General features: G+C 51.1%; 10 protein-coding genes across 10 annotated transcripts; 5 read left to right on the top strand and 5 right to left on the bottom strand.

Moving 5' to 3' along the window:
• Positions 1 to 142: 142 nt before the first annotated feature.
• Positions 143 to 1,581, top strand: N7443_005752 (cystathionine beta-lyase STR3; the record flags this gene model as incomplete). Its single annotated transcript, XM_056885808.1, has 3 exons — positions 143 to 352; positions 416 to 1,459; positions 1,510 to 1,581. The coding sequence occupies 3 exons, from the start codon at positions 143 to 145 to the stop codon at positions 1,579 to 1,581; spliced, it is 1,326 nt and encodes a 441-aa protein (XP_056741256.1).
• A 495-nt stretch (positions 1,582 to 2,076) lies between these two features.
• Positions 2,077 to 3,097, top strand: N7443_005753 (uncharacterized protein; the record flags this gene model as incomplete). Its single annotated transcript, XM_056885809.1, has 2 exons — positions 2,077 to 2,288; positions 2,353 to 3,097. 2 exons carry the CDS (start codon positions 2,077 to 2,079, stop codon positions 3,095 to 3,097), a joined length of 957 nt encoding a protein of 318 aa, XP_056741257.1.
• A 1,104-nt stretch (positions 3,098 to 4,201) lies between these two features.
• Positions 4,202 to 6,276, bottom strand: N7443_005754 (ferric reductase family protein; the record flags this gene model as incomplete). Its single annotated transcript, XM_056885810.1, has 5 exons — positions 4,202 to 5,219; positions 5,267 to 5,617; positions 5,667 to 5,781; positions 5,832 to 6,082; positions 6,137 to 6,276. 5 exons carry the CDS (start codon positions 6,274 to 6,276, stop codon positions 4,202 to 4,204), a joined length of 1,875 nt encoding a protein of 624 aa, XP_056741258.1.
• An 891-nt stretch (positions 6,277 to 7,167) lies between these two features.
• N7443_005755 (putative cysteine synthase B) lies at positions 7,168 to 8,830 on the bottom strand (the record flags this gene model as incomplete). Its single annotated transcript, XM_056885811.1, has 3 exons — positions 7,168 to 7,698; positions 7,765 to 8,594; positions 8,647 to 8,830. The coding sequence occupies 3 exons, from the start codon at positions 8,828 to 8,830 to the stop codon at positions 7,168 to 7,170; spliced, it is 1,545 nt and encodes a 514-aa protein (XP_056741259.1).
• Positions 8,831 to 9,809: 979 nt separating this feature from the next.
• On the top strand, positions 9,810 to 11,786 carry N7443_005756 (MDR family MFS transporter; the record flags this gene model as incomplete). Its single annotated transcript, XM_056885812.1, has 6 exons — positions 9,810 to 9,965; positions 10,028 to 10,161; positions 10,218 to 11,011; positions 11,062 to 11,317; positions 11,367 to 11,420; positions 11,468 to 11,786. 6 exons carry the CDS (start codon positions 9,810 to 9,812, stop codon positions 11,784 to 11,786), a joined length of 1,713 nt encoding a protein of 570 aa, XP_056741260.1.
• Positions 11,787 to 13,186: 1,400 nt separating this feature from the next.
• On the top strand, positions 13,187 to 15,903 carry N7443_005757 (uncharacterized protein; the record flags this gene model as incomplete). Its single annotated transcript, XM_056885813.1, has 6 exons — positions 13,187 to 13,291; positions 13,362 to 13,530; positions 13,589 to 13,950; positions 13,999 to 14,833; positions 14,891 to 15,074; positions 15,132 to 15,903. The coding sequence occupies 6 exons, from the start codon at positions 13,187 to 13,189 to the stop codon at positions 15,901 to 15,903; spliced, it is 2,427 nt and encodes an 808-aa protein (XP_056741261.1).
• Positions 15,904 to 16,090: 187 nt separating this feature from the next.
• Positions 16,091 to 17,713, bottom strand: N7443_005758 (Phosphopantetheinyl transferase PptB; the record flags this gene model as incomplete). Its single annotated transcript, XM_056885814.1, has 3 exons — positions 16,091 to 16,447; positions 16,497 to 16,968; positions 17,040 to 17,713. The coding sequence occupies 3 exons, from the start codon at positions 17,711 to 17,713 to the stop codon at positions 16,091 to 16,093; spliced, it is 1,503 nt and encodes a 500-aa protein (XP_056741262.1).
• Positions 17,714 to 19,463: 1,750 nt separating this feature from the next.
• On the bottom strand, positions 19,464 to 21,791 carry N7443_005759 (E3 ubiquitin-protein ligase; the record flags this gene model as incomplete). The annotated part of the gene is made up of 1 exon (XM_056885815.1): positions 19,464 to 21,791. The coding sequence occupies one exon, from the start codon at positions 21,789 to 21,791 to the stop codon at positions 19,464 to 19,466; it is 2,328 nt and encodes a 775-aa protein (XP_056741263.1).
• A 592-nt stretch (positions 21,792 to 22,383) lies between these two features.
• mfp (putative peroxisomal multifunctional beta-oxidation protein (MFP)) lies at positions 22,384 to 25,197 on the bottom strand (the record flags this gene model as incomplete). The annotated part of the gene is made up of 3 exons (XM_056885816.1): positions 22,384 to 24,705; positions 24,765 to 24,992; positions 25,042 to 25,197. 3 exons carry the CDS (start codon positions 25,195 to 25,197, stop codon positions 22,384 to 22,386), a joined length of 2,706 nt encoding a protein of 901 aa, XP_056741264.1.
• Positions 25,198 to 25,812: 615 nt separating this feature from the next.
• Positions 25,813 to 27,043, top strand: N7443_005761 (TDA10 family protein; the record flags this gene model as incomplete). The annotated part of the gene is made up of 5 exons (XM_056885817.1): positions 25,813 to 25,974; positions 26,069 to 26,571; positions 26,631 to 26,654; positions 26,712 to 26,827; positions 26,889 to 27,043. The coding sequence occupies 5 exons, from the start codon at positions 25,813 to 25,815 to the stop codon at positions 27,041 to 27,043; spliced, it is 960 nt and encodes a 319-aa protein (XP_056741265.1).
• Between the last annotated feature and the right edge of the window lie 321 nt (positions 27,044 to 27,364).

Here is a 27,364-nt window from a genome sequence, read left to right on the forward strand (position 1 = left end):
ATCCTACTTATTTCCATCTCATCTATCCATTGCCTTTTGCATTGTGTACTGTTCACCTGATATCCAACAACCCGTGCATCCCCCTTGATCCTTACCCCTTTCTATACCCCTTCCCACAATATCTCTGCCCCGCACGACAGCGATGTCGGCGTCAGGATCCGAAGCCCCCAACGCTGGGGCTTCATCGAGCTCGAAGAAGCAATTCCCTAACATTGACCTCGAGGGTCATAACCTTCCGCCATCCCCGGCTCCCTCCAGCCCTCACGCTGGCCGCCGGTACAATATCGCCACCGAGCTAGTCTTTACCGAGAGCAACGACCAATACAACGCGAGCAGCGTGCCAATCTACCAGGTAGATCTATGCCATTCAGTCAAGCCCACAAGAACACTCAGAACTAATCACATACAATCACAGAGCGCTACCTTTAAGCAGACCTCCGGCGGCGGCGGCGGAGAATATGACTACACCCGCTCTGGCAACCCAACCCGCACACACCTCGAGCGACACCTAGCCAAGATCATGTCCGCCCAGCGCGCCCTTGTCGTATCCTCCGGTATGGCCGCCCTGGACGTGATCACCCGTCTCCTCCGGCCCGGCGACGAAGTCGTGACCGGCGACGACCTGTACGGTGGCACCAACCGCCTCCTCAAGTACCTTTCGACGAACGGCGGTATCATCGTGCACCACGTCGACACAACCGACGTCTCAAAAGTGACAGAAGTCCTCTCCTCCAAGACAACCATGGTCCTGATTGAGACCCCAACCAACCCTCTTATCAAAATTGTCGATATCGGCACCATCGCCGCCGCCGCCCACGAAGCTAACCCGGCCTGTCTCGTCTCCGTCGACAACACCATGATGTCGCCCCTCCTCCTGAACCCCCTCGATTTAGGCGCCGACATCGTCTACGAGTCCGGCACAAAGTACCTCTCCGGCCACCATGACCTCATGGCCGGTGTTCTCGCCGTCAACGACCTCGCCGTCGGCGAACGCCTCTACTTCCCTATCAACGCCTCAGGATGTGGTCTCTCCCCCTTCGACTCGTGGCTCCTCCTCCGCGGCGTCAAGACCTTGAAAGTCCGCATGGACCAGCAGCAAAGCAACGCGCAGCGCATTGCCGAGTTCCTCGAGTCCCATGGCTTCAAGGTCCGCTATCCTGGTCTACGCTCGCACCCGCAGTACGAGCTTCACAACAGCATGGCGCGCGGTGCTGGCGCCGTGTTGTCGTTTGAGACTGGCGATGTGAATGTCTCCGAGCGTATTGTCGAGAGTGCTAAGATCTGGGCTATCTCGGTTAGCTTTGGCTGTGTTAATAGTTTGATCAGCATGCCGTGCCGGATGAGCCATGCTAGTATTGATGCGAAGACGAGGGCAGAGCGTCAGTTCCCTGAGGATTTGATTCGGTTGTGCGTTGGTATTGAGGATGCGGATGATCTTATTGAAGATTTGCAACGTGCTGTAAGTTTTGTCTCTTGGTGTTAAGGGTTCCCTGCTAACAATCTTCACAGCTTGTGCAATCTGGCGCGGTTAAGGTGACGCTGGACGGCTTTGAGGCTAACTCGACGGCTACGACTGCGTAGATGGGGTGTTTTTTGGGTTCTATGTGAATAGGGCGTTTCGGGGATTGAAATAACATATCATGATTTCATTTTATTGAGACTATTCCTTGTAGGATTAGCGTACTATATGCAGAGTCAAATTGGGGAATAGACGCTAGTGAGAAGCCTAAAATGATGGAGAGATAATAGAAGAACCAATAATAAGTCAATAATAACTAAACTATATGAAGAACCCCGGAACTGGTTCTGTAAAACTATAGTTGAAAAAAGGTATAGGAGATAGGAAGTAACGTTTACCCGGGCCGGCATCGGAGAGCCGAGAGCCCGGGCCTTTCTCGTCCGAGCTCTTCGGGATATAAGATAGCGCGCTTTTTTGTAATCACTTTTGCATCACTGGAGAACCTCGGATTTGCTGTTCTCGTCGTTGTTCATCTCTTCTTTGCAATTTTGATGGCATTCTAGTAATCTCATTTCTCGCACTTACCTCGCATTAACCTCCCATCTCCTTATATGAGTATGTCTCGCGATGCCGTCGCGCAGGATGCGTCATTTCCAATGGCCGTCGATCGGCCTGTCGTGCACTCTACAAAAGCTCCAGTAGCTGCGCCTTCACCCAGACCAACATCACCATGGAACACAAAAGACCTAGCCCTTCGCCTCGGAGTAGACTTCGCCAGCGCCGCGAGTGCTGGCGCGCTGACATGTCCGCTGATAACAATCATCGACCGGTTCGCAAAGCCCAACTCAGACTAAAAAGAAAACAACCCGAAGCTAACCGATTCTTAATTCCAGCGCGATCATCGAAAAAGCATCCAAAGGCTTCCCGATCCGCCAAACCATTACCTCCTGTCTCAAATCAATGATAACAAAACCCGGCGCCTTCTTCACCAGCACGCCCTTCCTCCTCATCTACACCCTCTACAGCTCAACCTACCTAACAGCAAACACAATCGACACCGTAACCTCAACGCTCCGCAATCAATCCTACGACACCGTAACGCCCGGCCCAGCAAAATTCATCTCCACAACAGTCGTCAACATGGCAATCTGTGTATACAAAGACGCCCGCTTCGCCAAGATCTTCGGCGCCCAGCCGAATTCAGGCTCATCTCCATCAACATGCCACCCCAAACCAACGGCAACAGGGCCCCAAATCCCCAAAGTCTCATACACCCTGTTCTGTCTCCGCGATAGTATAACCATCTTCGCCTCATTCAACGTCCCACCTCTAATCGCACCTTCAATCCCCGATTTCATCGCCAGCACGCCGTCGATGAAATCCGCCGTCGCGCAGTTCTCGTGTCCGGCGCTTATGCAGTTCGCTAGCACGCCTATGCATCTACTTGGGTTGGATTTGTTTAATCGGCAGCCTGTTGGTGGGTTGCCGTGGACGGATCGCATGGCCAGGATTAGGAGGGATTATGTGCCGAGTTGTTTTGCGAGAATGGGGAAGATTGTCCCAGCTTATGGTATTGGGGGTGTTGTTAATGTCCGCATGAGGGCGATGCTTATGGAGAGGATTCAGGAGACGAAGTAAATTTTGATGCTTATTGGTGGCTCTCTTTAATTAGTCCATGTTGTCCCTGGGCTGGGATTATGACTTGATGAGGAGGATTGATGGATTGGTCTGCTTTTTCTGCCCCTTTTCTTCTTCTCTTTCCTTTTACTTTCGACTCGACGACGATGACTCTCCACTCTACATTTGGATCGGGTATAGGGTGTTTCTGGATGGCGCCTGTTTTGATCTTCTGTTAAAAGGGTCATGTTTGCATTACGGGACTGGCGTTGCATTTACGTTTCTATATAGACTGCTCCGATTGATTCTTTTCGGGATAACGTTATATTGTGACATATTAGACTGATTACGTGCGATACAGCATTTAGGCTCGCATAGAGAGCTGGATTGGATGGGTTCCATGGCTGTTAATAATTACTTCTTTTCATTCAACTAGTCATTGGCGAGAGTAGGGAATACTAATTGCATAGTATGCACACCCTTCGTGGATCGTAGAGTATCTCACATGAACAACTTGGTATGTCTCACCATAGAAAGAGATTCTCATATAGGTGGGTACAGTGGTACATCGGCGCGGTCAGGATTTAGGCATAAATGACAAGACGAGAGAAAATATAATCCAAGGATAAAAAATTGTCTTGTTCAAGTAGATACGGTTATAGAAAAAATCGTCATTGTTAGACTCAATCAAAGTAATCGGTCAGGGTGGCTTAGACGAAGTATCATCTTATTCTCCGGTGCCTTCAATGCCCGAGATTATAATCAGAAAGGCATGATATATCGAAAGTTCAATTATCATGGTAAAATGGAAGAATAAAGGTCTTGAAGGAGATTGGGAAAGTCTTTAAGACTCTCTATTCGCTGGCCTTGGAAGCTTCGGGCTTGGAAACACCTGTGGGGCCTAAATCACCTCAAGAGGTAGAGCCATCCGACAACATTGGAACTACTTGGAATAAGGCTACGGGCTTTTAAGCCTACTATCACCCACTTGAATAACTAGCAACACCATAGCGATTATAATTATAGATTATGTGCATCAGATAGAAAAGGGTATTGACTATAAGACAAGAGCAAATATCAAGCCAGCAGACACATGCACAGAACCGAAGAAAAGAGGTATAAAGATCACCACGCAAAAGGTTCAGAGTGCAAATAAAGCTCCTCAACCTCGCCTCCAAGTGTCCGAGTCTGCGCCAGGGCTGCCGCATTGCGGGTATCGTGCAACATAGAAGCAGGTCCACAGACCAACACACCAATGCGCTGCTTCTTTCCAACATGTGTTCCCTGTGCGTGTGCGCTCGCCACGCTTCGCGCGATCAGGCCTGGGATATCAGGACGAATATTCCGGTGAATGTTTAAACTGAAGGAGCCCGTAGCCGTGATATCTGGGGATGGCATTTTTTTCTCAGGCGGGTTCTCTGCGTCAGGTAATGTGAAAGAGATGGCGGAGTCGTTGATGGGATCACGAGCTGGGTTGGAAGTGACGTGCACCGAGATGGATGTTTCGAAGCCATCGCTGTTATCGTTTAGAGATATTGTCGTTGATTTCGACAGCCGGGCTTCTATTTCGTTCGTGTACCAGTCTGCCATTGCCACGTCGCGGGTTGAAAAGACGACTTGGAGATTACGACGACCTTGTCCGGGCTTGGGCTTTTCGGTTAGGCGGAGGGCTTCATCAACCATCGCAAGTGAGAATCCGCCTCCAGAACCGCCGGCGATTACAAGGAGGGTGTCGAATTGGGACATATGGTGGGGGCTTACGCCGCCGTAGGGGCCTTCCATTAGGATTTTCTTGCAAAAACCGGGTTGTTTGGCAGCCATTGCGGCTAGGCGGCCGGTTACGCCGTGGCGGGGTTTGATGTAGAAGATTATCTCGGAGGCCTTGCCGGCTTCATCGGGATTATGGCAGGCAGAAGAGATGGTGAATGGGTGTGCGGTTAGGAGGTGTAGATCTGAGGTCAGGAAGCGGACGAAGACGTGCTGACCGGGAGTCCAATTTATGACTGTTGGGACGGTGACGCGGACGAGACCGCAGGGGAGGAGTTCAAGAGTTGCGGTGTGAAAGCCGTGCATTAGGTAGGTTCGAATATGGGCTGCACCAAGGGAGAACAGGTAGATAGAACCGGCAGCAATGAAGTAGTCCCTGGGCTATGTTAGTGGATACCAATATGGAAGAGTTGCTCAACTTACCATGAGGACAGACGGAAGTCACAGTGGAGGAAAAAGAAAACCATAAAGATCACCGCGGCACCGATATGCGTGGCTTTGAAGAACTCGTAGAAGCGGTTCCGAATACCAGGCAGGGACATGACAGTCAGATAGGTCTGGGCGAGTAAAGCGATGATACCCGTCCAATAGACAATACTGGTATTCCACTGCTTGACCATATCACCTTTCCAGATGTGATATATGACATAGGGAAAGGTGTGAATCAAAGCCAGGACGAACATGGCGTAGCTGGTCCAGTGATGGAACACCTGAAGCTTCTCATGAGGAATACCAGTCAAGGCAGAGATCATGTTTGCCTTGGCGCTTAGGGCTCTATACCATCATCAGCACAGTGCACAGCAGATACTTCGATAACACTCACAGTACGAAAGGTAGCAGTCCTAGGGCCATCCATCCAGCTCGAGTAGCAATTGGTGGACTGCTTCCATAGTTCGCATCAGTTGGCCAGTAATAAGGTTTCGGTCCAAGTGTCATAGCTTTCATTTGCGTTAGCTCTGATCCGATCCCATTTGCAAGCCAGCCATACCGAAGAAAAACGCCGCACCAGCAAGACCCAGAAGTATCACACCCAGCGACGGAGACCAGTATCGCACAACGGGGAGCCGGTAGCCCCGGTAGGCCAAATACCGTGAGATGGATGTCGTAGCCCTCCATACCCTCATCCGCTTAACCCAGTCAGGACTGAGCCGAACCAGCAGATTTGACAAAGTGAAGACACCGATAATTGCACACAGGAAGTAGACCGTATTCAACGCATAGACATTATCCGCTTGGTACCTAAGCACCAATAAATCAGCACATAAACAGCCACATAAGCCGAGGAATGCGTACCAATATCGCCAGTGGTTATTCCGATAAGCGCACTGCGCTGGAGTCAACTTGCACTTGTCCGCTCTGGACGAGTGAAGCATCACCGGCTGGTCGAGCCAGGGGATACCACCTTTGTGCATGTCCATTCCCATTCCCATCATGTTGGCTGGGCTTGTTCAAGGAATAGAAAATCGACTTTGAAGTTGCGCCCCCCCCTGCGTTGTTATAGAAAAAAGAGAAACCAGTTCGGGCGCAACGGAGCTTGGCGGATTGAAGTTTGGTAGGGTCGATAATATCATCTCCCGCTTCCTGGACCTGGTTCTCTGGGATGTTGTTTGAAGGGTGTCCGAAAGCGGGAATCTTACTACGGGGACGGCGTTACCAAGGGAATCGTCGAGCTTGTTTCCGATGACATTCCAGACTTTGGTGTTGGCCCGCCGATCATCCGCGGGGATCTGCTCGGAATTGAGCAATTTTCATGGATCTCATTATGTATTAGCGGGCTCTTAGTGGGTTCTGAGCGGGTTGTTAGCGGGCTGTTAGTGGGTGGACTGTGGGTTATTCGTGGGTCTGCGTCATTGAGTCGCGATTAAACATTTGAATCCGGTGCGGGTGGCTTGATCTTAAATGAGAGCACATTTGCGCCCCTGCAGCGGCTCGGGTGTGCCTGAGCGCATTTCCGCAGATCCCGGCTAACTGCATCCTCGCATGGAGATTCATATTCCTAGACAAATATTTTATGTCTTAGCTGCAGCTAGTACTAGAGAGCAGAGTAGTGAATAGGCTGTATACCTCCAGTATCCACCACCACCCCCAGAGGTGGGAACACTGACGTACTTGTTCTTGAAATGCTACTCTGAGTAATAGAGTCCAGGCCTCAGGACCTTAAAAGGATGTCTAGGGTTTCATGCATTAGATAATTTGACAAATCTAACACCAATAAGAAAAATGATCAAATAAAATTGCTTTAAAATCTCCAAGAGTATATACATGTCCGCAGTCAGCCTAGTGGCATGGGCCCGACCCTGCATTCTCCCCTCTTTCCGCATTCTTCAATCAAGGGGTACCGCCGAGACAGACACCGCCGCCGCAATGGGAAATTTGGTAGAAGATATCGGGGCTTCGCTCCCGATGCCATACATACTCATGGCATGGTATCCTCCCCGCACACTGTCCGCTTCAAGGTCCTTCGCCCGGAGCACGCTGGTAGCCACGCGTGCCGTGTCTCCATTGTAGCACACCACCAAGATGTGATGCGATGCAAGATCCGTCACCAGTTTGCCGTCATTGAAGATCTTCTCTAGCTCCACCCACTGGGCCTCCAGCACCGCCGGATCCGAAAACGGTGATGACGTGTGCGGCCCCAGGCTGTTCATCGGCAGGTTGATCGACTCGGGGAGGTTCCATGCGCCAAAGTCCCCTGTGCGTCGTAGATCAATCACCCGGTGCTGCGGCCTGAGACTAATCTCGCTGAGCAGGCTGTGTTCTAGGGATCGTGGCGACCCGTACACTTGCGGGAGAACCTCGAGCGCGTCCCGTTCCCATGCCTCGTCGTATCGGTGTAGATCCACATTGGCCAACCGCTGAACAATGGTTAGTTCCGGGGTCTCCTTTGTTGCATTCTGGCACGTCATAGATCGTGGACTTACCTCGTTGCGGATCGGAGGGAACTCTTCAGCTCCGAGTTTTTGGAAGTACTCGCCAATATACTGGTATGGAAGGTCGCAGCATAGGAAGACGCAATGCGTCAGTCCATCCGGGCCTGCCAAATCACCGAGCGTGCCGGCGTTCTTCCGCTTTTCCAGCATCTGAAACAGACCTTGAAGATTAAATCCGGATGATGGACCACATACCAGTCCCTCTCGACATAGTTTCAGGGACAAGGTGTACGAGCGCTCAGAGCCCACTTCTTCGATGCTATCCACAGCTTCTTTCCAGGGGAACTCAACAGGCCGCATGAGTGCATATGACCGGGGTCCAGGCACGCGGTCTCCAGGGGCAGTGCAGACGCCAAGTCGCATCACCGACGGCTTGACGCTCTTGAAGTATGTCCCCAAGCCAGTCATAGTGCCAGAGGTGCCCATGCCAGCACAGAGGACATTGATTTCTGGCAGCTGCTTGAAAATCTGTGGACCTGTCCACCGGACGTGTGATTGCCAGTTGTTATCGTTCTCGTATTGATTTGGGTTCACGATATCATCAGACTCCGCAGCCATTCTGCGAGCATTTTGGATACCACCCCGGTGGTCAATGGGCTCGGGCTGCGAGGGACCACCGAAGAGAGTGATGTCTAGGCCGAAGAACTGCATCAACTTCAACTTGGCGTCGCTGGTCTTGTTGCTCAGGAACGCTCGTGTATCCTGCACCCCATGCATAACTCGGGCAACCATGGACATAGAGATCACCGTAGAGCCCGAACTGTACTCAATGATTGTGTTTGTCTTTGTGGGGTCCACAGTCGATTCGAGCATATTCATCGCTGTTATCACATCAGCCAAGACCCTTCATCGCGTAATGCATGTTCATCCCACCTGGCATAGCCTTGACATTGTTCGCAGGATGCATAGTCATCATCTTGGCATAAATCCGAATTCCATCACAATAGTAAGGATTCAGATGTTCCGGCAACTCAACAAGCGGCAATGGTGGCTGGCTATCCGGGTCGAAGTACTTCTTCAACGAACTCGGGCCAAAATACACATTGCGCTCATTCATGTTGGGCGTCGTAGAAGATTCAAAAGCAAGCATATTACCAAACCCAACACCTACGACAAGGGTGCTTAGAAACAAAGAGGTAAATCTGAAAATCTAGGATCACATTTCAGGGGGCAATTCCTCGACAGATATACTTCCCTTCTATCCCAGCGCCCCTCCCATCCCCATGCGTACCTTGGCACCCAGAAGGTATCAACACCAAAGCACAAGATAAACCCTCAGCTCCACCATGGAAAATTCATACCTCGGGCGCTGCAAGCGCCAGAAATTTCCACCACGCGGCGGCATTGAATTGGGAAGGTCGACTAGACGATCGGGTGCATTTCGGGACATTCAAATGTAAGCCGGATCTTGATCGAAGTTTCCCATGTGCGTTGTTTGTCAAGGAAACTGCATTGCGGAGTGAGCATGTTTGAAAACGGCAGGATCACCACGAAGTGCGTCATGGCTTGTCTCCGCCGTGGTATTCGGAGGTGTGAATGCGATTGTTCTAGAAATGGGATGCGGTTCGATTCGCCCTATTGTCCCGTGCTTTAACCCCCCGATCTGCGATTTCATCTCTGGAGAAGAGACCCTTAGATTTCCAGGTATTCGGGAACAAGGAAAACGCCAAAAACATTTGAGCAGCGCACATGAGGGCCTCATGAGGGCCTCATGAGGACCCTGGTCATTTTTCATTACCCATCGTAATATTTCCAATTACTTTAGGTCTAAGAGTACCTTGAGAGTAATTGAGCAAGTTTGTCCACCCGATCAAACTCTAGTGTCCCTAGTGACGCCGATCAGCGGCTGTCAAGATCCGCTTCGGACATGCCGATCTATGTCGAATTCAGCATCCGTGCGAGAAATGCACTGACGACACTCAAATGCCTTGGCCTTTTCAGAATTGAGATCTGTGGTCCGTAATCATCTCCTGAATGCAGCTGCTTTTAAAAAATCATATCCTTCGAACAATACACCATCCTAGGTGCTGCACATAATGGCCGGAGTCTTGGAGAATCAATCAGGCCACTCGAGTGCAGATAACTCGAGTGCAGATAGCTCGACTGGCGATTTGGCTCACACTGACAAAAATGGAGCCACGGTGCTTTTCAACGAACAAACCAATTATGTACCTAGGCGCACCATTATCACGGTAGGTGGTTGTTCCTTCGAATTAAAGCTATTGGGGCTCTAATCGCGATTTTCTTTTATCAGATCTTTCTGGCGTGCTCCAGTGTTGACTTGTTGGCTTTGATGGACCAGACGATGCTGGCGTCTAGTTTGTCTATTATTGGAAATGCTTTGGGGGCGAGTGATCAGACTTCATGGATTTCTGGAGGTTATTTTGTGTATGTTATTCTTTCAAGGCATTTGTGTTTTGAATGGCTAATGTTTAATCGTGCAGTACATCGACTTGTTTCCAGCTACTTTATGGAAGACTGTCGGATATCTGGTCGCGCAAAATTGTACTTTTCGTCGGCCTTGGGATCTTCTTTATTGGATCGCTAGTTGCGTCTCTTGCGCAAAATGCCACACAACTCATCGTTTTTCGGGCCTTAACCGGTGTCGGGGGCGGCGGGTTAGTGACCGTCGCGCAGTTGATCGTCAGTGATATTGTTCCTCTCCGTGAGCGAGGGAAGTACCAGGGTATTCTTGGTGCTGTGGTCGCTATTGCCAACGGTATCGGTCCTGTCATCGGCGGAGCTCTGGCTTCAATATCGCAGGACTCATGGCGATGGATCTTCCGATTGAACCTGCCTTTGACGGTGATCACAACCCTGTCAGTGCTTTTCTACATGCCTTTGCGAAAAGTGGAAGGGGATTGGAAGCTGAAATTGAAGGCCATTGATTTCTTCGGGGCATTGCTGGCTCTGGGAGGTACTTCAGTTCTACTGCTGGGTTTGAACTGGGGTGGTGGCGAGTACCAATGGGACTCGGCACATGTCATTGCGACTCTTGTAGTTGGATTCGCTATTTCGGTGGCTTTTGTTGCCTGGCAATGGAAAGGTGCTCGTATTCCACTGGTGCCGGTACACATCTTTAAGGGAAGAATCGTCAATGGTGCCTGTCTCACTATGTTCATCAACGGATGGAACTTCTTGGTTCAGATTTACTACATTCCCACCTTCTATCAGCTGGTGTTCGGTTATTCGACGGTGAAAGCAGGTGCTATGCTGCTTCCAATTACACTGATGCAAAGTATGATCTCTCCTTCCTTGAAGAACATTGGCTAACCACCCATTCCACAGCGGTCAGTAGCACCGGTTCTGGCCTCATCGTCCACTGGGTCGGTCGTTATCGCGAATCCATTTTATTTGGTTGGATCATTTGGGCCGTCGGACTCGGCCTCTTCTCTACACTTGATCAATCGTCTGGGATTGGAAAACAGATTGGTTATGGGCTCTTAACCGGCGTGGGTGTTGGGAACACGCTACAGCCATCCCTGATTGCCGTTCAAGCTGGCGTCGAGCGACGAGATATGGCGGTGGTCACATCCTTCCGCAAGTAAGTTACTTTTAATATCATTCCGGTATAGGATCTAATCCATCATCAGCTTTGTGCGAAATCTCGGTGGCACACTCGGTCTCGCGATCGCCGGAACGATCATGTAAGTACACAATCACACGCTCGTGCCTGCTCTGCTAACACAGCAAGTAACAATATCGTTTCATCATCTATCTCAACTCTCGATCTCTCTGCATCTGAATCTCGCTCTCTGCTTTCCAGTCCGCAGACCTACTTATCCAAACAATCCGGTGAAGACGCCAATCATATCCGCAGTGTCCTCATCCCTGCATATCAGAAAGGATTCCGTATTATCTTCATCATTGGCGCGTCGTTAGCAGCTCTCGCTTTCTTCTTGGCATGTGGATTGATGCCCCAGCTCGGGTTGAAGCGAGCAGACGATGACGCTTTGAAGAAGGAAGGAGAGAAGCAGAATAATGGTGAACTGGATGAGGAGAAGCAAGGATAATTGGTTCAAGAGACTATGATGATGGAATGGAGTCGTGAGTGGTATTCAAGGTACATATTAAATGGTTTTATATATGTTCATCCTGCATGGAGCATGAAATAGCCTGCAGATCATATAATCGAGGGCTTTGGGCTTTAGTCTCCCGCTTGGTTATAGCAGGGATTTGTTTGGCGTAGATGCACTAATTCCCACAAGAGTTAAGCTTTAAATGGGGGTTTATGGTGGCTGAGGCCCACCGCGACGGTGTAACCGGTCACTTATAACTTCGGAGATTCCATAGTATCAATCGGTCCAAGTATTAATGCTGTTACCTATAAATTTGGGAGTCCTCTCTCTTGAAGCAGCAACTGACAGAGGGGCTTGCGGGAAGTTCTTAGCGAGAGTAAATACCAAGAACCAAGATTTCAAAATTTAAGCCTCACTAGCGTCAAGATCAGTCACACTTAAATGAACGCCACGTGATCCTCGTCTCCCTAGGGATTAGCTTGGGACGAGAGTTTTCTTATAGGGCTCGGTGAAACAGACGAATACTGCTAGTTGGAGGACGGAACTATCCTGTCGAGCCTACCGAATCCCGAAAAGTGAGCGGAGGACTTTATTAAAGGATGGGACTTGCCACGATGTCCAGAGTTGTACTCGTGGATGTTCAACGGCAATTGGGGATAATAATGATGTGTTTTTAGTAGCTAGGAACGATATTGTTGCCCTCTAACCTTATTGCTTGGGCCATTTCTTGTATCCATTCACCATATTGGCACGTTACCGAGGCCAGGGTGAAAGAATACGTGTGTGCGACGCGTCTCGGGCGGTGCCGTTTCTTTCCATGAACTCTTGATCTACAGTACCTTAGGACATCGCAACGCCAGTGTATGGCAGCTTTGACCACTTGATATTTCTCATATTCTTAAAATTGACTAACTAACTCATCAATACAAAGCTCATTGAGCCTATCGTGGAAAAGAAAAAAAAAAAAAAAAAAAAAAAAAAAAAAAAGAGGCAGACGGCAGTATTTTTATCCCCTCGATCAGTGGTGGGCCGGTTCAAGGCTGACGTACGACCGTTGCGCGTGGCTGCTGGCCGGACCTCCACAGTCCACGCCCAACCACGGCCTGGGACCTGCACCAAGAAAGACTTTTCAAGGTGGAATTGAAAATAAAGTTGATAAATATCACCGATGCTCTATGAATAGAATTTTCCTTGTCCTCCTAGTCTGAAAAAGCCACTTTCGCACACGTCACGGAGGATGGTCATCGCCCGCGCCAGTTCTTAGTTTGATACCGATCGCCCGACTTATTCACACAAGTTCTTGGTCTCCCTGTAGGTTAGTAGCCATCGTCTGGGTGATATAAACTCTTGATCGGCCCCGGATTTTTCTTCCCCTCTGGTCGAATCCAAGTACAATGGAGACTCCTACGCCGGGTGCCACCGCTCAGTCACGATTTTCGGACTATTTTTCAGCACACCACCGGGATAGCAGCTTCAATTCAGCCGCGAGCTCTCATGATGTGAGTACCCTTGAGATTGACCCCTCATTGCTTAAAGGGGAGAAGAAATGTGAATACTAGCCAATTTCAGCCCCGTCGATCACTAGTTCCCGGCGTCCGTCGCTATCCAACTCGAAAGATCAAGCTTGTTCAGGGCTACGTGTTAAGCATCGATTACCCAGTTCCGAGCGCCATTCAAAATGCAGTTCAAAAGAAGTACCGAGATGGAGAGTTCGCTGAAGAATTTAGCCAGCTACGTTGTGAGTTTCCCCTACAGGTCTTAGAGTCTGAATCCCATATCGGCGACTGACGAAGCAGACACCGCTGCCACCTGTGACCCGGACGAATTCGTTATGAGAAATGGATACAACCTCCGCCCAATGATGTACAATCGGCATACCGAACTCCTTATCGCGGTCACCTATCAAAGCCAGAACAAGGTTCTCACGGCTCGGACATTGCACGGAGTTATGCAGAACATTCGCGACATATGCAATCTCAAGAAATCGAAGTTCTGGAACCAAGGAGGCCCAGCTTGGCAGAAGATTGTTGTCTGCCTCGTCTTCGACGGAATTGATCCTTGCAATCAAAACACCCTAGACGTGTTGGCTACGATCGGCATCTACCAAGATGGTATCATGAAGCGATCGGTTGACGGCAGGGACACAACCGCGCATATAGTGAGTGGCCTACGGATGGGGATTTTCAAAAATTGCTAACAGAAACAGTTCGAATATACCACACAACTCTCCGTCACCCCGAACCAGGATTTAATCCGTCCCCAAGGAGACGAGCCCACCAATTTCCCGCCTGTTCAGATGATATTCTGCTTGAAACAGGAGACCACCAATAAGATTAATTCGCACCGCTGGATCTTTAACGCATTTTCTCGCATGCTGAACCCTGAAGTGGTAGTTCTGCTCGATGCTGGCACGAAGCCTGGCAAGGAATCTCTGCTTGCGCTGTGGCAATCGTTTTATAACGATAAAAACCTTGGTGGAGCTTGCGGCGAAGTTCATGCCTTCCGGGAGACGAAAAGCCTTCTCAACCCTTACGTTGCCGCTCAAGATTTCGATTTGAAACAGGCTAGTATCCTCGAAAAGCCTTTGGAGAGTGTGTTTGGAAACGTTTCACTAGGCGACTTCTCTGCATACAGGTACCGGGCCATCATGGGACGGCCACTGGAACAATATTTCAAGGGTGATTTGACACTGTCAAGCAAACTTGGCAAAAAGGGTTTCGAAGCAATGCCAATTTTCAAGAAAAACATGTTCTTGGCCGGAGATCGTATCTTGGGCTTTGAGCTTATCGCTAAAGCTGGCTTTAAGTGGCATTTGGCTCTTGTTAAGGGAGCAAGAGCGGAAGCTGAAGTTGCACATGATTTCGCAGACTTCATCACCAACCGCCGTCACTGGCTGAATGGTTCCCTTGCTGCAGACCTATACACTATCATTCATTTTGGTCGACTCTATAGTAGCGGGCACAACATTCTACAGCTTGCGCTTCTCCACTTTCAAATGATCTATACCTTCACCCGCTTTGTGATGAAGTGGTTTTCACTTGGTACGTTGAATGGCATTCATAAAACTTCTAAAATACAACAAGGCTAACTACTGATAGCCTCATTTTGGATGATCACATCTGTTCTTATGGGCCTTGTGGGCACAGCTAATGATGCCAATGACAACCGAGCATGGCCATTCGGCAATGAAGCTTCTCCGATTATAAACAACTTCCTCAAATACGGCTACGTGTTTTTCTTGGGCTTACAATTCATTTTGTCCCTTGGCAATCGTCCAAAAGGGTGGGTTTCGGTTGGGTCTCAAATTCTAGACTACGCTAACATCTGCTCATTCTTAAGGTCCCGCCTTGCCTACTCTCTCTCTTTCCTATACTTCACTTTCATCCAGTGCTATGTTACAGTCCTAGCCTTCTATATGGTCCACCAGGCTACATCACGATTCACCTTCGACTCGGTGTTATATGAGGACGACATGCTGGCGTCAACTTGGAACAATCTGGGTTCAAGCATGGTCTTGATGATTTTAGTTTGCACTTATGGAGTACACTTGATCTCCAGTGTCCTCTACACGGACCCGTGGCACTGCTTAACATCTGCTTGGGCATACTTTGCAGGAACAACTTGCGCATCAAACATGTTGATGGTTTACGCTTTCTGCAATTGGCACGATGTCTCAATCGGCAAGAAGCCCGCGCCGAAAAAGTCATCTTTACCCGAGGCTCAGACCCAGAAAGATGACAAAAACAAATTTATCGAGGAGTTGGATAGACCGCAGGCTGATATCGATACTATATTCCAAGCCACAGTCAAGCGAGCTCTGGCTGTGTGGGCACCACCGCCCGAGGGGGATGAAATTGATGTCCAAGACTTGTACAAGGGCTTTCGAACCTACCTGGTGTTGCTCTGGGTCTTCAGTAACCTTGCTATGGTCCTTTGCATCATGAGCAATGGAGACAGACAGCTTTGCCTGAGGGAGCTTCCTCAATCGCGCATCTGGAATTACCTTTTGGCTACTCTGTGGGGAACGGTTGGGCTTTTTCTATTCCGTTTCGCTGGATCTATGTGGTTCTTGGCTAAAGCCAGTGTTCTATGCTGTGTCTCACGACGTTAGGTATGAATTTTCAACAAGTTCGACGAGTTTTGAGCACAAAGTAAAATTTTCAGTGGTCAAATTTGTGCGAATATAAGAGTAGCCCTGGGCCCAGTAATAATAGGGGGTATATATTTGGACTCGATCTTACAATATACCCAAGAAAAAAAGTGTAAAAGAAGGGACAACTGTACACCGGCTTCAAAGCCTAGTACCCAGGATCCTGGTCGCACAAGTGTTTAGGACTCTCGAATCCATCCATATTAGCAGCACTGATGAAGTCCTTTGTCTTTTGCGCATCGCCACCGCAGATTGCACCGCACCAGACAGGGCGGCTATCGTGGCCATAGGGCTGCAGAATATACTCCTTGTCTTGATAATCCGCATCGACAGCAGCACCAATATCGCAAACCGGTATTGTAAATATGCCTTCCCAAGCTGCACCCTCCGAGCCGGGGTTTGCCCAGGCATTCGTGATAGCATCCTCAGCCCGTGATTTGGCAGTGTCAGCATTGTAGCCGTAACCGGCGACATTGTAGGCGTCGAGCGAGGAGTTGATGATGTCCTGTTATTATTAGACTAATGGCACCATGACCCGGGGCTGGAAAACATACCTCAACAGTAACACCACTGTACTCACTTTGACCCAGCGAGTCAGCTCCCGGAGGCGAAGCAACCCATCCCCACTGGTGCGAGGTAGTCGAGATCACGTCATTCTCCTGCCAATAGTACAGGTACCAGGCCTTTCCGTCGCGACAGACGACTGCTTCCTGGGGGCCAGAGCCGATTCCTTGGTTATCACCACATGCACCACCGCCCATGACAAAGACCTTCTGGGTGCGGTAGAGCTGGTTGACGGAAGTTCCGATTAGCATGTTGGTCATGGCATCTGTGACGGCATTCTTGTCAACGCCTTCATACTCCAGGAAGGCACCACCGGAAATATAGGTGCGAATGTCAGCGTTGCTGTAGCTTTGGCCACCCATGAGCTGGTTGTTGGCTGTTGTGAAGGACTTGAGAGAGTCGGTCACGATCGTGCCTAGTAGGCCGCCTAGATCGGCGGATTTCTGGAATGAGTCATCTGTGCTGTTGAAAATCAACAAAATGAGCTCTTCTTGAAGTCGAAAGGGACAAGAAAAAAGAAAAAAATAACATACTGCTGTCCCACAATAGAACTTGTAGCACCATTTGCACCACCCATAAGAGCCGACCCAGCACCAGCAACAGCTCCAGTAAGAGGCCCAGCCAGGCCGGCAAAAGAAGCGCCAATGCCAACAATGGTAGCAACAGCGTTCAGCGCCTCCTTTAATGCAGTAACACTCTTGTCATCCTTATCCGTATAGAACGTAGTAGCCCACGAATCCTTCGAAAGCGCCGCCCCAAGCGCAGCAGTAGTAAAAGCCTCTCCAATACCAATGAAATAAGTATGCAGACGGTTTACAGACTCCAGAATATAGTAGGTGTTGCGAATATCTTGGCCCCGGTTATTCAGGACCCGGTTATCACACAGCGACAGATCGCAGTCCGAATCTGAGCCGTCGTCTCGGCATGACCAGTCCGGGTTGCCCATTGCCCATTGTCCAAAGGCGCCGGAAAATCCGCCGGTGTTGTTGCCCATTAGGCTGGAATGGGAGTTCCACCAATTGTTGAGCCAGTCACCGGTTTGGTAGGTGTCCCAGTCGGCGGTGTGCTGGCCATAATATCTGGAGACGGCGCCGCAGCGTTTGTAAACTCCGTGAGGCGAGGTGATAGGTTCGATTCGTTTGTGATGGGGGACTGCTTGGACGGCCGGTGCCAGGGCCAGAGCTGCGAGGGCGATGGTGGGAAGCATTGTGCTTGAAGAGGACGTAACGACTGGACTAGCACAAGCTGTCGCTCGGGCTCGAGCGATGAGGAAGATGGTATGTCGAACAGGATATTAGGCATCTTATTTATACCCGAAATGGTCCTTCAATAGCCAAGTAGATGGGATCTTCATTGAAGTCAACGGCAACGGGCAACTCCTCATCAAAGCCCCACGTCGGAAGATAATGCAGGCTCAGCATGTCAGGTTTGACGTGCCAAGCTACAGTGCAAATCGAGGTGTATACCCTTTTTGTATACACCAAATCCTTGATGTGTCTGATCGACAGGGACTCGTGCACTTCGAGATTAGCGGTACGCCTAACCCGCCTCCATGCGTTGCAGACGGTGGGGGCCACGACTATGCGCGGACATGAAAGGCCAGGCTAGAGATGAGCAGGCTTGGCAGTCGATTCGGGGGCTAGAAAAGTTCTTGTTCGATTACTCTTCCGGGAAATTGGTCATTGTAGAAATGTCAAAGTTAATCATCAATCAGCTCTTGGGGTAAGTTTGTGTGAGTGGGGTTTGTTTCATCATCAGGGTCGATCTGCAAGGCGCCCCTAGGGGATCGTCGAAGCATGGTTCGGAGTTTTTCAATAGTCGGATCCTTCAGGTTTGTTCGCTAATACCTGTCGAAAGTAGCAATGCTCACGACACTAGTCGACGTTGGTGATTGAAACGAGTTATCCCATATAAATAGGGGTTTTATGCAAACAGAAGAGGTGTAAGCTATCCCATCTATCTCGTTGAATCCCATTATTTCTGTCTTTAACTTTCTAGGTCCTTCAGTTTGTCTTTAAATTTTTTTGTGAAAGAGGTCTTTATATTTCTTGTACAAAGGCTCTTTCAAGGCGTCCGAAAATTCGAAGTATGATCGCAACCCAATGCCATTAATTTCGCCAGCCTAGCAACTGTCTTCCACGACCAAAGACCGGCACAATCAACCAGTTGACACATAAGCACTCTGTGACAGCTGTCCTAATTTCTACTAGCAGAGGTTTAGGCTCTCTGGGTTATAGTAAATTACTGACCATGCGAAAGGAGCACCAGTCGGACCGCCGAATTCAGATCCTCGAAATAGACCTAGAAGATCTAGAAAGAAAGTCTCGGAGTAGGCGTCGGGAACGAGAAGGATAGTTTGAAGGGTAACTCAAGCTAAGATTGATCATCGAGTGGGCAGTTGGTTAATGTCATTTGGGAGTCTGGGAGAGTAAGACTGGATCATGGGTAGAGGAGTGAGGAGGGGTGTTAAGGAAAGTGCGGATCTTGGCCAGAAGCTTGGGACGGTCAGCCCTACGATTATCGGACAGAACGGACCTCGAATTACAGGCATCCACTGCTGGGCCGAGCCTGCATAACAAGGCATTTGATGTTTGAATTTGGCAGCCGGGTTTTCTTGAGTCGTAAATTCTCAAGTAACAACCACATCTATTCAAACCCTTGGGGGGCATTTTAATGCAAAAGAGACGTGTATTGAGTAGAGATCAGCAAACTAAGAAAAGCCCAGCACCGAAGGGGTCATAATCATGCAACAGAAACAAAGTCGTGACGGTCATCAAGTCATCATAAGCAAAGAAAAGACAAAGCCCCGAATAAAGGAAAAGCCCTCGAAGACGCCCACATCCTGCTATTTTAATTGTCTGTGTGATCCAAGCTCCGAGGCCCGAAGACCCAAAAACCCAACATGCACGGCTTGAGCCAAGCCCGGAAACTGCATAACATGAAACAAGCGCCCGGGTCTAGACGTCTTCAATCACGACAGTGCGCTCCACGATCCAATTGACCAGAACTTGGCCTTCACGTTTCCACCGCCCGTCCATCCACACATCAGCTAGCCAGTAAGTCCACGTATTGCCTGGTGCTGGGAAGTTGAGGTCCCACAGGGTATTGGAGACGCGGCGGGATATAGGGCCTTCGGTACCGGCAGAGAGGTCTTGATTGATATTACGAAGGCTAATGGCAGGTTCGCTGCTGGAAGCGACATCGCCGTGCCGGAGGTGCCATTCGCGCTCTGCTTTTTCGCCTGCGCGTCGGGCAACGGCTTCTTCGTCTTCAGCTTGGTAGAGGTCGCATTTGCTACATTCCGTGCAGCGGGAGCCGGGGTTTATACGGAAGTGTTCGCAAAAGTGTTTGTAGCCTTGTGGTTCCTCAGATTCGTCGTCCGATATGTCGTTCATTATAGCGTTATCTAGGTCGTCGGCTGGGCCGTCGAAAATATCTTGGTCTCTGGGACGCGCATTGCGGCGGGCGGGTTGAAGGGGTGGTCCGAGGGCTTTGCGGCAGAGATAGCACATCGAGTAGCCGCAAACGCAGGTTAGTTTGTTGCAGCCGGAGGATTTGACGAAGGATAGACCACAGCGGGGGCAGGTTCGTTTCACGGCTGCTGTGCGAGCAGCTTCGACAGTGGCGCGGAGGTCGGTTAGGAGGGGTTCATGACAGACGTGGGGGTCGCGCCAGGATTTTTGGCAGGTCATGCAGCTAATGCGTTTGCACGTTGGATTGGCGCATGTGAATCGCTTGGGTCGGATTTTGAGGCAGAGGTGTCGGATGGCGGTTTTAAAGACGGCAGTGAGGGAGGATGGGTTTAGGATAAGGATGACAAAGAAGGGGATGATAAGGATCGGGACAAGGTCGAGGATGAGGAGTATCATAAGGATAGTTGGAACAACATCACCATCGCGACGTATGCGCCAGCCAACAGGCACCGAATGATAGATCGGGTCGGCTTCGGCGTAGGAACAGAACGGGCATCTGACAAGCTTGAGCTGAGATTTGAGAAGCGCCTCGGATGCCAAGCGATCTTCAAACTTTCGTAGCGTCTCAATGCCAGCTGTTTCCTGCAAGATGGCCCGTTGGACAGCCAGTGGATGAAGACAACCATCACAGGATCCGATGGACAATGGTGCTAGGCATTTTAACGTAGAACGTTCCAAGTCCACAGACTTGCCCCATCCTTGGCCAAACAAGGCTTCGTGGGTAGTCCGTTGGATACATCGATAGCAAATGACATGGGCATTGGCCGAACAAGTCGCGATTTCCTCAAAGGTCACGTCACCGAAGCAGCACTCGCACTCATAGAGAGCATCGGCAGCTCGAGCCTCTTTCTCGTTGATAGAAGCGGCAAATCGGAAGTCACCAAGCTCTTGCTCCTCGCGTCGCTGTTGTAATACAGGAGCCACGAGTGCGTCATATAGTTCAGCATCCAGCTCCACGCAACCAGTTTCCTTCAGTCGGGGCAAGGACTCGCCATCAGGACCTCGCTGCCACGCCACAAGCAGATGCTCCTCTCTATCCTTCTTCTTCCGAAACGACGGAAGAATGCTGTTGAACGTAGCTCGCCAAGTCCGACGTGATAAATCTCGTAACGTCGGTCTGGCACGCGCATAGCTGAAATTCGCCTCAGCTAGCACAGCCTCAACGACGCTCTTGCTCAGACTGCTGTATTCCTTGCTCAAAGTCGCCCGGACCATCGCCTTGTATTCGTCCGATCGAAAGCGTTCTTCAAGAGGGACCAGACACTCCTCGTCATCCAGATCCTCCCTGGCCTGTAGACGGTCACCTCGGTCATCTGCATCTCCATCCTCGCCCTTGCCTTGTCCTGAAGAAATATTCCATCTCCCCGAAACCCACTTCTCCTTATGTCTCAAAAGCTGATCAACACAGACCTGCAGCCTGCTGTCACCATCAAATCTCACGAGCAGCTCTCGAAAAACCTCGATTCTAACATCCGGAAAAACTCGCGCAAGGGTCTCCAGCGCTGTATTAAGCTCGTCTTGCTCCCTCCTCTGCTCTTCGACGTCCTCGACAGAGACCTGAGCCGAGCGGGACCGCGACGTGCTCCCGAACGGGTTATTGCGCAGAGCCTCGCTCAGTGTAATAGAGGTGCTATTCGAAGACGAGGCTCCCCCTCCAAGGCCGGGTGGTTTCCAGGCATTCCGGCTGGACGAGGAACTGGACGAGGAGGCTGAGCCGCGATGTCGGCGGGATGCGGGCGCGGTGCCGTCGGCGGGGCGTGGCGGAGATGCGGAGGATCTGGCGAAGCTGGGTACTGGTAGCGAGAGCACCATTTTATCGGCAAGGCACTGCTACATTGTCGAAGTAGAGGTTGAATCGGATAGGAACAGGCTGTTTGTTGAGGGGAAGAATGAAGGATCGCGGTATCGCGGTTACATAAGGCACTGTTGCCTACGCTCGCTTTGATGGATTTTTGTGCGAGCCTTGGGTGAGCTTTGTTTGACGATTGAGGGATATATTCGCTTTTCTCTCGCTTAACATGGTAGTCTCTTGATTCGAATTCGATTCCTTATCTCGGTGTTCTCTTTCGCTCGGTTTATAATCCAGTAAAGAGCCTAGAACGTCCCACATCTAGACTCCATGCCCCCGTTGTATCCCTTACGTTCCGCCAGCCGAGACATCCTGCACAAGCGGATGCAGAGTGCCCACCTACGCCTAGAATAGAATTTAGTCTCCTAGAGTACGCATAGAATATATAGACTTCAGTCCAAAAATGAGGTCATTCCAAGATTGAGATCAGAGTCACATAGAAATAGCGCAAAAGACAAGAAAAGAAGCTAGGTATATACAAACAAGAAGCCACAATCTGATCGGAGAAACCCAGCTCCCACGCCAGGAATTGCTTCAATCGAGGTATCCCATATTTTACAGCTTGGCCTTGGCGCCCTCGAGGAGCTCGGCGCCAGCGCCAGTGATGGCGGGCTTGCCGGTCTCGACAACGGTAGCCTGGAAGAGTACGGTGTTACCCTCCTTCCACATCTCGGTCTTGAGAGTCTGGCCGGGGAGAACAACGCCGGCGAAGCGGACCTTGAGGTTCTTGTAGGCTCCGTACTTGGAGAAGACGGCCTTGGCGGCCACACCCAAGGAGCAGAGACCGTGCAAGATGGGGGTCTTGAAGCCGCCGACCTTGCTGAACTCGGGGTCGATGTGCAGGGGGTTGCGGTCGCCGTTCAGGCGGTACAGGGCAGCCTGGTCCTCGGAGGTCTTCTCCTCGATAACGGCGTCAGCAGCGCGCTGAGGGGGCTTGTAGGACGCGGTAGCACCCTTGGGGCGCTGGGCAGTAGGCTTGGGAGAGCCGCCGAAACCGCCGCTACCGCGGATGAAAACGGTAGACTCGTTGTAGAACAGATCCTCACCGGTGTTGGCGTCTTTGGTGGTGAAACCGGCCACGACGAGGGCGGCATTGCCTTTGTCGACCACGTCGATGAGCTTGGGGTAGGTCAAGGTTTTGGCGGCAGTGGGGATGGGGTACTTGCGGACCTCCATGTACTGCTCACCGTGAAGGAGCATCATAGGCGAGAAGTCCTTGACAATCTCGTCCATGTTCCAGGGGGTCTGGGTGTTGAACCAGGGGACAACACCGTATGAAGGCAAAGCCTGGAACTGGTCGTTGTTCTCGTAGACCAGGGGCAGGTCGGTGCGCTTGGCGCCCAAGCTAAGGTTGTAAAGGATGACATCACGGTCCTCGTAGTCGAAAGCAGTTCCCTCGGTGGAGAGACCCTTAGCCTTCTCAATGGCCTGGAGGTAGTCGTTTCCGCCGCTGGACTCGCCGTTGACACGGTTGGCCATATTGGCCATGATACGCTCGACGCCAGCCTGGCCATCCTCGGGGTGGTCGGCACGGCCGTCCTCGAAGTTGACAATCTGCTTCCACTTGGCAACGACCTCCTCGGGGGTCAGCTTGACGTCCACGGGGAAGCCGTGACCGCCAGAGCGCTGCCAGCGAGTGCGGCCGAACCAGCCACTGCCACACTCGAAGAGACCCTTGGTGGAGGGCTCGGGGGCGGCGTCAGAAGACAGCAGAACAACTAGGGGGGCGACGTAGTCGGGCTTGAAGGCCTGGACCATCTCCTCGGGCATGATACTACGGGTCATGTTGGTACCAGCGTTAGGGGCAATGGTGTTGACCTTAATGTTGTACTTGGCGCCCTCCATGGCGAGAGTGCGGGAAAGACCCAAGATACCCAGCTTCGCGGCAGCGTAGTTGGCCTGGCCGAAGTTACCGTAGATACCGCTGGTGCTAGCAGTGTTGACAATACGGCCGTACTTCTGCTTAAGCATGTGGGGCCAAGCAGCCTTGGTCACCTTGTAGGTACCACGCAGGTGGACGTTGATGACCTGGTTCCACAGGTTGTCATCCATGTTGGTGAAGGCCTTATCACGGAGGATACCGGCGTTGTTGACCAGAATATCGATACGGCCAAAGGCATCAATGGCAGACTTGACGACGGCATCACCATCCTCGCAGGAGGCCTTGTTGCCGACAGCCTTGCCGCCCAACTTCTTAATCTCATTAACAACATCGTCAGGGTTCATTAGGTCGTTGACGACGACAGAGGCACCAAGCTTGGCGAACAGCAAGCAGTATGCGCGGCCAAGACCAGCACCACCACCAGTCACAAGAGCGACGCGGCCCTTGAAATCGGGCTCCTCTCCCTTGGGGGCACTGGGCATCTTCAGGCCATCCTCAAGGTACGCCATGAAGTCAGCAGGGCCCGTGGGGTACTCGGGCTGAGAGAAGTCGTTGACTTCGTTCCACTTGCGGGCAATAGTGCCAGGGGTCAAAGAGTCATCGGTCTTGAGGAGAGCACCCTTGGCACGCTCCCAACGGAGCTTGGCAACGTGACCACCGCCAACCTCGTAGATGCCACCGGACTCGGTGGTGTTGGAGGAGTGAACGAGAGCCGCAACCAGAGGAACAACCCAGTCGGGCTTCAGGTTCTCGAGGACATCCGGGGGCATAACAGTAGCAGTCATGCGGGAAGCAGCAATAGGGGCAATAACGTTGGCAATGATGTTGTACTTGGCACCCTCCTTGGCCAGGGTCTCAGTGAAACCGACCTGGCCGAGTTTGGCAGCGGAGTAGTTGGCCTGGCCGAAGCTACCGAAGAGACCGGCGGCGGAGGCGGTGTTAATAACGCGACCATACTTTTGTTTCCGGAAGTGAGGCCATGCGGCTCTGGCGCACTAAAAACATGTCGAGTTAGTATTGCGCGCTTTGTATTACGTTGTGTGGGGTATCATACCTTGTATGCACCGTAAGTGTGAACACGGTTGATCAGGTCCCAGTCCTCATCCTTCATATTTTTGAAACTGATGTCACGCAGGATACCAGCGTTGTTGAGGAGCACATCGATGCGTCCAAAGTTCTTAATGGCAGTCTCGATGATGCCCTCTCCGTTCTCGACGCTGTCGTAGTTGGCGACGGCCTTGCCGCCGGCGGCGCGGATCTCGTCGACGACCACATCTGCGGCCTTCGGAAAGTTAGCGAATAATCCAAGGAATATCTAGAAGCAAACATACCTTTGATGACTGGCCCTCGCCCTTGTGAGAACCGCCGAGGTCGTTAACGACGACGCTAGCACCTCTCGAGGCGAAGAAATGGGCGTATGCCTTTCCTAGGCCACCGCCGGCGCCGGTGACGACGACAACTTGATTATCAAAACGCAGTTCGGACATGTTGTATGGGTAGAGTCCGACTTGTTCAGAGTTGGGGAAAAGAAGGGGAAGAATGACGGAGAGAGCGATGTTTAAAGACGGGGAGCTCGGCAGAGCTGGGGGACCTCGGCACGTTCTGTCCCAGCGTAAGAAAGCGGGCGTATCGTTACACTGGCACATCACCCGCTTCACATGCCGACGATCGACATAGGTATTGTACTTGGTTTGTACATGGCTTGCTATTTCCGTGGGATCGATACACTGCACTACTAGCTATCAATATATTTTATGATTGTCTTATGCCCCGGTACTCGCCTGTCCGCTGATTCTCTCATACAATTGCATGTACCGAGTACCGTGCTGACTCAGACATGTGACAACAACGTCATAGCCATGTGCCTACCCCGAGTGTGTGCGATTATATTGCCCAGCTGATCCCATTCGTACCATAATTATGTGAAGATGAGTCCAGTTTCACGGAGAAAAGCTGCTGGTTGTTGCTCTCGCCCGAGACGGGTCAAATGAGTAGGCTGAGAGATCCCCCGCGGGGGGGAACAAAACCCCAGATTCCCCCGGCAACTTACCGGCCACCGTAACCGATAGGGTCCCTCCGTAAAACCATACATCGGACCAAATATGCCGGAAATAGTCGACGACAAGTCCCAGCATTGTATTCCGTTCCTTCTGGAGCGCCTGCAAGCTCATATCGAGCGGCATCGCAAAGCAAATGGCTCAGCCGATACCCCACCGTTCTTCCTAGGTCTCAATGGCGTGCAGGGAGCCGGCAAGACAGTTCTGGTAAGTCGAATACTCGGCCTGGATTTCTCATCCAACCTCGGGACGGCATGTCGGTCTCCTCGGGGATGGAGCTAATGCTGTCAATGCTGTGCAGGTGTCAACATTGCAAGACACTCTCCGCTCTGCGCCGTACTCGCTCTCTGTCGTGACCCTCTCGCTCGATGACATCTACCTCACCCGCGCCGACCAGGAAGCTCTTGCTAAGACGCACCCATCAAATCCGCTGCTCCAGCACCGCGGCCAACCTTCGACGCACGATCTAGCGCTAGGCGAAAAGGTCTTCGATTCCCTTGTGGCGGAGCGCCCCACTGCCATACCGCAGTATGACAAGTCTGCTTTTGCGGGGCAGGGTGATCGCGTGCCCGAGTCACAATGGCAGGTCGTGAACTCTGAAGGGCAGGAGAAAGTCAAAGTGGTCATCTTCGAGGGTTGGTGTGTTGGTTTCCGTGCCTGGGATGAGAAGACCCTGCGCGAGAAGTGGGATGCTGCTGTGCGGCAGAAGGAGAGCGGCGAATACCAAGGCCGATTGGGTCATGTCAAATTTGAGGATGTTCAGACTGTGAACGATGCCTTGAAACAATATGACTTGTTGACTGAGTGGGTTTTTTCCTCAATTGAAGACCGTGCAACGCGAAGTGGCTAATGGAACCTTGCAGCAAACTTGACGCACTAATCCACATGTGAGTATTGAAGAAACCATGTTTCTTTGATATTATGTGAACTGATAACCCCTCAAGTGACACGCAAAACCTTCGGTTTGTCTACGAATGGCGCCAGGAGCAAGAGCGCGGTTTGCGAGCTGCCAAGGGTGCTGGAATGACTGAGGAGCAGGTCAATCACTTCGTGGACGGCTGTCGGTGCCCCTATCCTGGCTTAACCACCTGGTCGAAGAAACAGGGCTAATTGTACCCCAGACTATCCCTCCTACGAGCTTTTCACCGAGATCCTCCGCGACGGGGCCTTCAAGCCTGCTGCGCCCCAGCAGTCCACAGCATCCGACTGGCAAGGCAGACAGCTTCGCCTTATTGTTGATCGTAACAGGAGGGTCCAGGAGGTGGTCCGCATCTAATAGAGACACGTGGACTATTATCGAAATGTTTACAGGTCAAATGGATTTATTCAGTAACCGTCCTAGGTACAGTTGCTAGATTTGGGTGCACCAAAATATATATCGGCTAAATTGAGCCTCGAAAGTTGATATTGTAGCTGGGGGGTATAAGTGAGAAATAAAAAATAATTAGAAACAAACGCTCAAATGCATCAAACTCGGGGACAACAGCTTTGTGAGACATCAATCGAACGGGCGTCCCAGCTGGTGGAAAACCCTGTGAAATTCCAGATTCGGGTCCCCATCATGAGCCTCGGCACGACCTGCCCCACCGCCTTAGCA

Source organism: Penicillium atrosanguineum (assembly GCF_028827265.1).
Source record: "Penicillium atrosanguineum strain IBT 20685 chromosome Unknown utg000004l_segment0_segment0, whole genome shotgun sequence".
Lineage (NCBI taxonomy): Eukaryota > Fungi > Ascomycota > Eurotiomycetes > Eurotiales > Aspergillaceae > Penicillium > Penicillium atrosanguineum.